The sequence below is a fragment of the Carassius auratus genome, chromosome 42, assembly GCF_003368295.1.
Source record: "Carassius auratus strain Wakin chromosome 42, ASM336829v1, whole genome shotgun sequence".
Taxonomy (NCBI): Eukaryota; Metazoa; Chordata; class Actinopteri; order Cypriniformes; family Cyprinidae; genus Carassius; species Carassius auratus.
In genome coordinates, this window is record NC_039284.1 from 15,844,538 (window position 1) to 15,856,073 (window position 11,536).

Sequence of the window (11,536 nt, forward strand, 5' to 3'; positions counted from 1 at the left end):
CCTATTCTGTGAACTTTGTGTCCCCACAGAAAAGGAACTATCAAAGAATCTAAGTTTTTTAAAAAAGATTTTTTTAGAAACATTGGGATGTTTTGAAATAGGTATAACAATTGCGGGAGAAAGATCATCTTTATAGCATTAATTCTCCCAATTAAAGAAATTGGGAGCGTGTCCCAAAATGATATTCTAGTCTGTAATCGCTCTATTAGAGGGGGGAAGTTTGCCTGGAATAGAGAGGAGTACTGCTTTGTCACTTCTATCCCCAAATAGGTAAATTTCTCTGGAGAGATTGTAAATGGAAAGTGATCTAGGTGTGTTAAGTCACTCATTTGGACCGGCATTAAAACACTTTTAGACCAATTAATCCGATAACCCGAAAATGTCCCAAACAGGTTGATTTTGTCAAGAAGATTAGGGATGGTAATTTGAGGCCTCGTTATATATAAAAGGATGTCATCTGCGTATAATGATATCTTATTATTTGTGTCTTTGGTGGAGTATCCATGAATCTGGGGTTCCATTCTAATACATTGGGCTAGAGGTTCGATAGCCAACGCAAAAATTAAAGGGGATAGTGGACACCCCTGCCTTGTCCCTCTATGTAAACTAAACGGGGAGGACATTGTCCGGTTTGTTAGGATTTGAGCCGTAGGATTCTTGTAAATGAGTTTGATAAGTGACAGGAACTTACTTCCGAAATTGAACCTGTTAAGAACTTCAAATAAATAACACCACTCGATCTGGTCAAATGCCTTCTCGGCGTCAAGTGCAAGTATGACAAGATCAGAGGGTGGACCTCTCTTTGTGTATATAATATTGAAAAGACGTCTAAGATTAAAAGTAGCACTCCGATTTGGTATGATGTCGCAGGAAGAGATGCGTTTGCAGGACCAGCAGCATGTGTCAGCTCATGCATCTGCGCAGTTATGTCTGACCTGTGTGACGTCCCCATGTCTCCTGGATTAGGGCTCTCGGCAAATGAATTCTTAGCAATGCATATTGATTAGTAATATGCATTGCTAGGAATTCATTTGGACAACTTCAAAAGCGAATTTCTCAGTATTTGTATTTTTTTTGCAACTTTTGACTCAAGATATTCAAATAGTTGTATCTCTGCCAAATATTGTCCTCCTAACAAACCATACATCAATGGAAATCATTATTTATTCAGCTTTCAGATGATGTATAAATCTCAATTTCAGAAAACTGACACTTAGTTTTGTTTTGTGGTCCTGGGTCACACATGAGCTGAAAATTTGTTTCATAAAACTGAACTTCTCAAGAGTCACAAAAAAGATTAAATCAATACTTTGTTGAAGAAATTTACAGAGCAAATATTGAAATTTTATTTAGTTTTATTTACTTTTCAGTGTGAACATTTCTAACAAGAAATAAGTAAATATTTGATAGCAAATATTTTATTTTCATTTTGCTATTTACTATTGCAGATCCTTTCCTCTCTTGCTGAAGTATTAGGAGGATTAAAACCCTTCTAGCGTGTCTGTTAAAAACACCATAAACTATTTTTAACAAAAGACAAGTGCTGCCAACAGTTCAAACCGGTTCTCACAAAGATAAACACGGTTTTCTTCTGCGACTGCTTCTGTCTGAGATCTCAGAGCCTGAGGAGAAAGTTTTCAGAAGGTCAGGAACAGCCACAAATATTATAGCTTATTAAATTATAATACTGGTGTACACAGCACATATCACATCGCCTCACAGACATACTGTTTCTCATTGTGCAATATCTGTTGTTTGCAATGCCACGTTTTCACAGACTGCTATTGTAATGAAAGAGGTGTGTTTCCATTATTATTCAGCAAACCTCTCCCTCTTTGTACTATTTATTTAACCTGTTTGTTCAGTCACCAGAGGGTTAGGCCAATAGTAAAGACTTTGAGTTTTAAGACACTGACAGAGATTGTAGCTCAAGCCGCTCACGATGCAAGTGCCGTGGAACTTCAGATTCGGGATAGTGATCCTCGGAGACTCCTCCGTGGGGAAGTCGTCTCTTCTGCATCGCTATACTGAAGGAACGTTTGATGAATCCCGTCAGTCTCCGCTGGGAATTGATTTCAAGGTGTCCAACATGTACTTTGACCCTGATGTTGTGATCAAACTGCTTCTGTGGGACACTGCAGGCCAGGAGAGATTTCGGTGAGTGTTTTTCAGTGAAACCCAGAAGATATTAACACTGATGGTACTTCTTTCTTGACATGTTGAAAGTTTATGCAAATTCAAAACCTGATGCTTATAAATTATAGAAGTGGGACAACAGACTATATATGCATTATAATAAGATTAAGTAGGTATTATGTGGGTAAATGCATATTACACAAAACATATAGATAAGAGAAGAGTCATTATAATATAAATTAAATGCTGTCATTTAGTTATTTAAACTTTTCTATTGGCCAAAATTCATCTGATGATCTTTTGCGTTTTATTACACTATTTTGAATCTTATCTTATCTTATCTTATCTTATCTTATCTTATCTTATCTTATATTATATTATATATTTCGCCATTTTAAATATAGTACTGTATAAAAGTTTGGGATCAGTAAGACTTGTAATGTTTTTTTTAAAGGAGCCTCTTATGCCCATCAAGGCTGCATTTATTTGATAAAAAACAACCAAAGTAATCTTGCAAAATGTTATTACAATATAAAATAATGTTTAATATTTTAGTATCCTTTAAAATATAATTTATTTCTGTGATGCAAAGCTGAATTTCCATCAGCCATTACTCCAGTATAAAGTGTCACATGACCACTAAGAAACCGTTAATATACTGATTTATTATTAGAATTATCAAACAGTTGTACTGCCATATATATATATATATATATATATATATATATATATATATATATATATATATATATATATATATATATATATATATATATTTTTTTTTTTTATTTTTTTTTTAAACTGCAATACTTTTTTACTTGGATGAATTAAAAGATACAAAGAACAGCATATTATATTAACATATATAATATTATAATAAACATATTAAGCAGCACAACAGTTTTCAGCACTGATAATAAATCAGAATATTAGAAGGATTTCTGAACATCACGTGACACTGAAGAATTGCGCAATGATGATGAAATGTCAGCTTTGCATCACAGGAATAAATTAGATTTTAATGCACATTAAAATAGAAAAACTTTATTTTACATCATAATAATATTTCACAATTTTAAATATTTTCCTGTAATTTTGATAAAATAAATGCAGCATTTATGAGCATAATAAACTCCTGTAAAAAACATAAAATATCATTCTGATTTTAGGAATTAAAACTTTTGTAACATGCAAAATCACTACCACTATTTAAATTTTTAGTTTCATTGTTTAAATTTTGCAGTGAAAGGGGAAAATATTTAAAGACATAAAGGCATAAAGTTATGCTGTGAGAAATGGCAACCATATATCATACTTGTATATTTCATATTTCAAAATAGAGGTGTTCTTCATAAGTCAGTGTCAATAAACAACTTTTTCAACCTGAATTAAATGATCTTTATTTTTTTTCTCTCTGCTAATAACTAAAAAAATATGCAGTACTTTGTAATTGTCAAGACTTTTAAATTTCTTTCAATCCAAAAATGAAATAAAATAAATAAGAATGATATTTATTCATTTATTTGAAATAAACCCACTCTAAAATACTGAGTGGAGTTGCTCGGTTCCTCAGCATGCGTGAATCTGAGCCTTTTTTCCGCAGGTCCATCTGTAAGTCTTATATGAGGAACTCTGTGGGCTGCATCCTGATGTTTGACGTCTCACAGCGCCAGACGTTTGACCGCGTACGCAGCTGGCAGCAGGAAGTCCTGGACTATGTGAAACCGAACCCGATGTTCTTCGTGCTTGTGGGACACAAATGTGATCTGGCCGTGGGCCGACAGGTCAGGAAGAGTGAAGGAGACGCTCTAGCTAAAAAACTCAACATGCTGGCTTATCTTGAGGTCTCGACAAAAGAGAACATTAACGTCAAGGAGACGTTTGAGACCCTTACCAGAGGCATATATAACCTCTTCCAGCAAGGCAAAATACCCACCAGAGGCGACTGGCAGGGGTTAACGGTTGGGGCCACCGTTCAAAAAGAGTCACCTGTGACTAAAAAGTCTGCTTGCTGCAACTGTGGATGACTTTACTGTGAGATTCAGCCTCAGACAAACCTTCCTGGACATAGAATTGTATTGAAAATGACATTTACTTAAGTATTTTACATGCATACTATAACATGAGCCCTGTAAGTTTTTGTGCATGTCTGTAACATGCCACTCACAAGTACTTTTCTCTCTATATGCCTGTCTGTTAATCAGATTTGTGACACAGAAAGAGCTAATGGCAATTACAGACCTAACTAAAACTAACTTCATGCAATATATATATATATATATATATACTGTATGAGTATTGTGGCTTTGCTTACTGACATTATCAACAATGTTTACAGCTGTCATTTGCACAGAAAACAATGCTCTGAAAAACCTGCACATCTGTAAAAATGCATGCATTAAATATTATTTGTTTAATAATTATGGCCTTCCACAAGTCTTGTTTCTATAAAAATGGGTCTCAAATAATACAGCACCATCTAGAGGCCCTGACAAGCACCTTCCAATGGAAATAGTTTCATTCTAGAACAGAACAATTACAAACGTTTGTACTTTACAAGATGTTAACTGATGTGGATTATTGTGATGTTTTTATCAGCTGCTTGGACTCTCATTCTGACGGCACCCATTCACTGCAGAGCATCCATTGGTGATACAGAACAACTGATTTTATTTCGGACAGTGACAATACTTTTATTGCAGTAGATCTGATTTTTAATTGCAATAAAAGCGTCTGAAATGTTTCACATCAAGCACAATAACTTTTTATTTTATCATCACTATTAATGGCTTTTACATCTTATTTTTAACTTAAGACAGCTTGTTATGCTGCTTAATATTGCAAACAAGTTCTGAACCTTATTGTTTTAATTTCTTATGCTTTCAAAGTTAGATTGCTCCCCTGAAATGAATTATGTCTTTAACTCTGATAGATTTAGTGATAATGAAACTGATACGACTAAAACTAAACCGACATTTAATGATGGTTTCAGACTAGATTTCAGATTATGTGTTCAGGTAATATTTAATTGCTCAAGAAGCAGATAAAGTGAAAATGAGTCTACATGTGGGAAAACTAATAATACTACATACAAAGTTTTCATTTCAGTCACATTTTATTGTATTAAAATGACAAAGATACAAAATTTAAGCATCTGTCCATGTGTACATTTGTATCTTGTTTTGTATCTGTGGAATCTGTACAATACATATAAGCTTTGTATCATTTTCATAACAAAATTTTAGATGTTGCATAAAATCTCAAACAACAGAACAGAGATAAAGATATTTGAACTTATAATGGCATGTATAAAAAAAAAGGGAAAAAAAGGAAGAAAAAAAGAGGAAGTTCTGGCACATTCCCTAAACCCCTAAACATGGTGTAAAAAGTTCATAAAATATGTCTCATATTTGCCCTTGGAGACAACTGTATCTGTATTCTGTGTATCTTTATGCAAGTAAAATAAAACACATGAACTATGCTGCTATTTACCCTGATCTGCCCTGTACACATGGTGTGTAGCGGCCGGCTGATGTTAGTCCATTAAAATACAGTTTGAGGTTAAGACTGAGATCTAGTAATATTGCAAAACAGATAAAAAACAGTTATCTTTCAACCCTTGTTTTTTCAGAAACACAAGACCAGCATCAAATTGAAAACAGTAAATAAAGATTTTTTTGCTGGTGATTATTGAAGAGCAGCCTCATGAAATCAAATACTTTCACTTTATGAGACGACAGCACAGAAAACCATTCACAATCTGACATGATAAAACAAAAAAATCCTTTGAATTATGAAGACACCAGACAAAATGAGAAGAGAAATTAAAAATATATATACCGAATTGTCAGAATACCTTTAATGCTGATAAATCAACAACTATGGCACATCCATGCAAAATTACACAGACACTTTTTGTTCTTCTTATATCCATTTATGGGCTTCTAGTTACTGTACTTTCCCGACTACAAGTCACACTTTTTTTCATAGTTTGGCTGGTCCTGCGACTTATAGTCAGGTGCGACTTATTTATCAAAATTAATTTGACATGAACCGAGAGAAATGAACCAAGAGAAAGCATTACCGTCTCCAGCCGCCAGAGGGCGCTCTATACTGCTCACTGCTACTGTAGTCTACACTGAGCAGCATAGAGCGCCCTCTTGTGGCTGTAGACGGTAATGTTCTCTCTTGGTTATTGGTTCTAATCTAAATAAATGCGATTTATAGTCCAGTGAGACTTATATATGTTTTTTTCCTCATGACATATTTTTGGACTGATGCGACTTATACTCATTCTCAAATACGGTATTATCTTTTTTAATATAAAATCGTAAAAGCTACTGAAACACGGACAATTTTTCAAATCAAAAAGATACAGCCAAATCGAAACAGTCAGAGATCTAAAGAATAATATACATTCAGATTCCATAAATGTTTAGACAACACGTCACACAAAATTCAAAAATAAAAGTACACCTAGATTTATTGAATCTGTTTTAACATTCAAATAAATGCTATGACATTAATACAATCCATAGAGCCGATCAAAAATCAACTATAATCAGTTAACCAGTAAATAAACAGCCTTGTCTCTAAAAAACATAAACTAGCAAACCTTTCAAACACATACTGTAGAATACAAACCCTGACCAGACAACTAATGCTAAACTACCTTTCAAGTAAGAGAATATCCTTAAAACACAAATACAATCACCCCTTACTGAGAAATCAGATGTAGTTGTATATCTGTATGTGGGTACTTTAGCTTGAGGTCACCCTGCACTGCTTTGTTAATAAATTGTTAATAAATAAAAGGTCTGTCACTATTTATATTTGGTCTCTCAAAAGTAATAAATGGTCCGTCCTTAGTAGGTATTTATAATTTCAGTGGTGAGAAAAATAATAAACAAACTTTATGCACAAAAGAAAGTAAGAAAAAAAAAATCATGTTCCATGTTCAAAACAAGTTCTACTGAAAGCATCAGAAAATCATTAGAAAATGCACTTACAATGGAAGTCTATGAGACATTGCACTGAAATAAACATAAATTAAAGCCACAATATCTGCGAAAATTGCTTACTTAACTTGTCTGTGCAAAGCTAAAATCAACATTTCATCTTCTGACCATGTGAACACATTAATTGTTACACTGCATTATGATGATTGAGATTATACAGCTTAAATTAAACACATTATTGGTGCATGTTTCTGTTTTTAAACTACACTGACATCCATTGTAAATATATTGTTGTTTTTACAAATGTAGAGATGAGTTTAAATCCTTTTCTGCCTTAATTGACAACATGCCTCACATCCTGTCCATTCAGTTGAACTGGTTTTGGACCTGAAATTTCATTTATATTTAACAGAACATTTAACTTAAAGAAATAGTTCACCAAAAAATGAAAATCAGCTGACAATTTACTCACCCTCGGTATATTCAAGTTGTAAATGAGTTTGTTTATTCATCAGATTTGGAGAAATGTTGCATTTCTTCACTTGCACACCAATGGATGGTCTGCAGTGAATGGGTGCCGTCAGAATGAGAGTCCAAACAGATGATAAAAACAGGTAACCAGCAATCCACAAGTTTCTCCAGTGAATAAGCCATAGAGAAATCTGCACAGATCGTGCACTTTTATGCATGATATGTGGGACACAACAGGAAATTGACTTTTCAGTGTTATTACTGTGGATTAGAAACACCTTAATGATGGATTTCCTTCTTAAAAACACAGCTTTTTACTTCACAAGACATTAACTGATTGACTGGAGTGGTGTGGATTATTGTGATGTTTTTATCCGCTGTTTGGACTCTTTTTCTGACGGCACCCATTCACTGCAGAGGACACACAGCTGAGACAGTGATGCAATGATACATTTCTCCAAATCTGACGAAGAAACAAACTCATTTACATCTTGGATGGCTTAAAGGTGAACACATATTCAGCAAATACATTTTTAATGGGTGAACTATTCCTTTAATTAATTTATTGATCCAAAAGCATTTAATATTAAATTGTAAATGCAACAAACAAAAACAAACAAACACAGATTATTCGAGTTAACATTCCCTGCATGTTTAACCAGACAGTTTGGAGTTCAGATGTGCTTCACTTTCAGTACAGACTGATACATAAACACACAAAACATTAAATTTCACATTCCACAAGGATGCACATAGCAAAAGCTAGGCTTCATTTAACACATACAACAGAGATGTCTTTTACACTAGACAATTCAGACTCCTGCTTGGAACGACTACACTGTTGCATGAAATAAAAGTTGTCTATATTACATTATGATGTATGTTGAGATTTAACTAAAAAAACGACAATCCAGATCTCACCAGAGAACCTGAATAATCATATTGAGGTCATAGAGCTAAAACACTTTATATTCAATATCCAAACATAACCTGTAGTTCAGCTTGACATTATTTAGATTTTACGAATACAACTTATTCTTTATGCGAATCCCAAACATGAAATCTCAATGTTCATGCACAACATTATTTCACACTCCTGTTCGTCGAGGGCAATCAAGAAAATAAAATAAAATAAATATAGAAATAAACATTCATCAAGAGGATTTTCAACACAATCCAAGAATTGCAACATGAATTTATGTGGAAATTAACTCAACATGCTCATTCAATTATTTTCTTTGAGGTGAATCCATTTCATGAAAAACATAATCTTAAGTTTCCATTATACACTCAAATCCTACTTTGACACATGAAAAGCTCATCATAAACGAAATATTCAGAACATACAAATTAAGCCTCCTTCAGACTATCAGAATTGGTAAAATATATTGCAAATATAGTATTTATATATATATATATATATATATATATATATATTGTATAACACGTTTCTTATGTGAATAAATCATATGTGGGATAAAAATAAAAGTAACATTCCTTCTCAAAGCAACTTCAGTATTTCAGAATACACTCGTGTTTGACAGGAACAGAAATCTGTGGAAATATTACAACAAAGGTGATACTGTATTTATAATCTGAAGGGGTATTTTTGAAACAACTTTGACTTTGACAAAAAGATGTGATAGCTGGTCTTTATAACCCTACAGGAGGAATAGCTGAATATATAAATGACAGTATAGCCTGCATTGCATTTTACACTGAATAGTTTTAATAAGGGAAAAAAATATATGTAAATATAAAGCTCAACTAATCTAAAACATTTTTAGATTGTGAGTTCTTCTAAACTGTTACTGTTCCATCAGTCGTGCTAAATTATTCAAAATGTAAAATTTAAAGCAATTATTCAAAAGCAATGACATCACTGCCCAGCATATTTTCTTGCTGTCTAAAAAAAAGAATAGAAACAAGAACCATAATCCAAACTTAAAGAGATACAACTTTTAGATCTTTTAAAGTGAATCAAAACTTTTAAATCTTTTCAAGTGAATCAAAGTAAAATCAGTTTAAATCAAATGTTAAATATTTTTTTGAAATTGCATAGTCTGGAATTGAGGAACTGCGTTTTGATTGTTGAATTTGTATTCATTTAGCGGTGTTTTGTCCATTTGAGCACTGAACCTGTCCTTTTCACAATCCTGCTTGAACATAAAGTCACTTATATACACATGGTTTACCATTTTAGTAAAACAAATTTATGTGGAACATTTAAATTGAAAGTGAAAAAAGGGTTAAATACAACAATTTCAATACAAATGTTTTTACAATAAGGTGAAAAACTCATTTGTTTTAAACCACACACACACAAAAAAAAAAAACATCCTCTAATATTTCAGTTCCCAGGGGAATTCAAAACAAATCCAAATGAAACCATACACCTATTCTAAGTGCTATTGTAGCATTACAGGGCTACAGTTCCCACCAAATCACAAAAACAAACCAATATAGAGAAAACATTATTCGTCTGTACATAACAACAGAAACATATACTTCTCCTGTACATTATATACAAGACATTTCTGTTCTGTAATTTTTTTGGGATGAACAGTCTGATACATTGATCAGTACAAGGTAAGGCTTCACAAGAACAAATCTATACATTTAAAACTTAATATACAAAATATGGTTCAGTTTTAGCACCTTGAAGATCCTGTTCTAGTCACTGGTGAAGCAGTACTGGACATCACATACAGAAATCAACTTCAGCCCTAACGTTTGCAACACAATGTCATAATGGGCTTTAAATCTGTCATTTTTAATAAGCCGATGTCTATTACTGCTTCACTGCGGTCTGTGTAGCATCTATTCCAATGCAGTCACGTAACCATGCCAACGCTGGAATGTTTACAGCATCGTTCTGTCTTGTTGCAATGTTACATGTGTTTATGTACAGTTCCATTTACTGCATTGGCACATTTGAAAGAAAACAAAACAGAAATACACTGGCATTGTTGTTTGCTGAACTGGTGGCCTTGGCGGTTAGAAGCACCGACATTATAAGGCACCAAAGGGTAAAATAAATGGGTGAAAAATGGAATAATGGCAAATTAAAACTCCTATCGACATGACATCCTAATGATGACATCATAAATAATGCCATCATTTTAAAATGTCTGAAAACCAAGCGCAGTGTTAAAAATAAAGCTTCCAAAAGGGGTGGCTGAATGCTTCATTATTCTGTATAATGATAAATGCATAATCATAACATACACTTATATTAATAACTGAATGCTGCAATATTGTCTAATACTGTCCTTATCAAGGAAGCCCTTGCATTCTCTGACAGTAGCTGAAGAACATTTCAGTTTGACATATTCAAGTCTGTCAGAGGAAAATAAAATGCCTGAGTAAACAAACTATTTTTTTTTTACTTCATCATATCAAGTACTGTCTAACAGGACAACAGTAATGTTTGAGGTTTTTTCAGCATGGTTATATTTCATAATACAGTCCATAGCATTGTTTCTAAACCTTATAGACTCAACGAGCTGAATGCATTTAAATGCTCAATGCTTGGTTAGAAAGAGAACTCGTCACAGTGTATTAGTGGCTGGAGGAGGCCAATAGGTGCCTAATATTTACAGCACAGATGTGCATTACTGAAAATGCACCAGCGGACATAATACGGCACAAAAAATAAAATAAAAACACACTTTGGCAAAACTCAAAATGATAGCATGAACAGATGCAGGTTTTTCCAGCAAACAACAGTGATCCAGAATGCAGCGGATGACTGAAATCAAAGCAAAACATTCACAGAAATCACACACACAGCCTTGAAATGAACGCCAGAGGAGGACTGTCCTCAATGATGACCTATAGATTTATATAGCATTACTATATATTTATATTTGCAGGGAAATCTAAAAGATGAATATCTGCACCAGAATACACCTGAGCCACATGTTAATGTGAGGGAAGGGCTAGCAGCAACCAGGGAGGAAGCCGAGTCG

General features: G+C 33.5%; 1 protein-coding gene across 1 annotated transcript; it reads left to right on the plus strand.

The window, feature by feature from the left end:
• Positions 1-1,835: 1,835 nt before the first annotated feature.
• LOC113060352 (ras-related protein Rab-39B) lies at positions 1,836-4,755 on the plus strand. The gene is made up of 2 exons (XM_026229216.1): positions 1,836-2,157; positions 3,740-4,755. The coding sequence occupies exons 1-2, from the start codon at positions 1,943-1,945 to the stop codon at positions 4,161-4,163; spliced, it is 639 nt and encodes a 212-aa protein (XP_026085001.1). The 5' UTR covers positions 1,836-1,942; the 3' UTR covers positions 4,164-4,755.
• The last annotated feature ends 6,781 nt before the right edge of the window (positions 4,756-11,536 follow it).

What these genes read in the sequence shown, in the direction of transcription:
- LOC113060352 (XM_026229216.1), top strand. Translation starts at nt 1,943, where the DNA reads ATGCAAGTGCCGTGGAACTTCAGATTCGGGATAGTGATCCTCGGAGAC. An exon ending in GCAGGCCAGGAGAGATTTCG is followed by an intron (nt 2,158 to 3,739) that starts GTGAGTGTTTTT and finishes TTTTTTCCGCAG; the next exon opens with GTCCATCTGTAAGTCTTATA.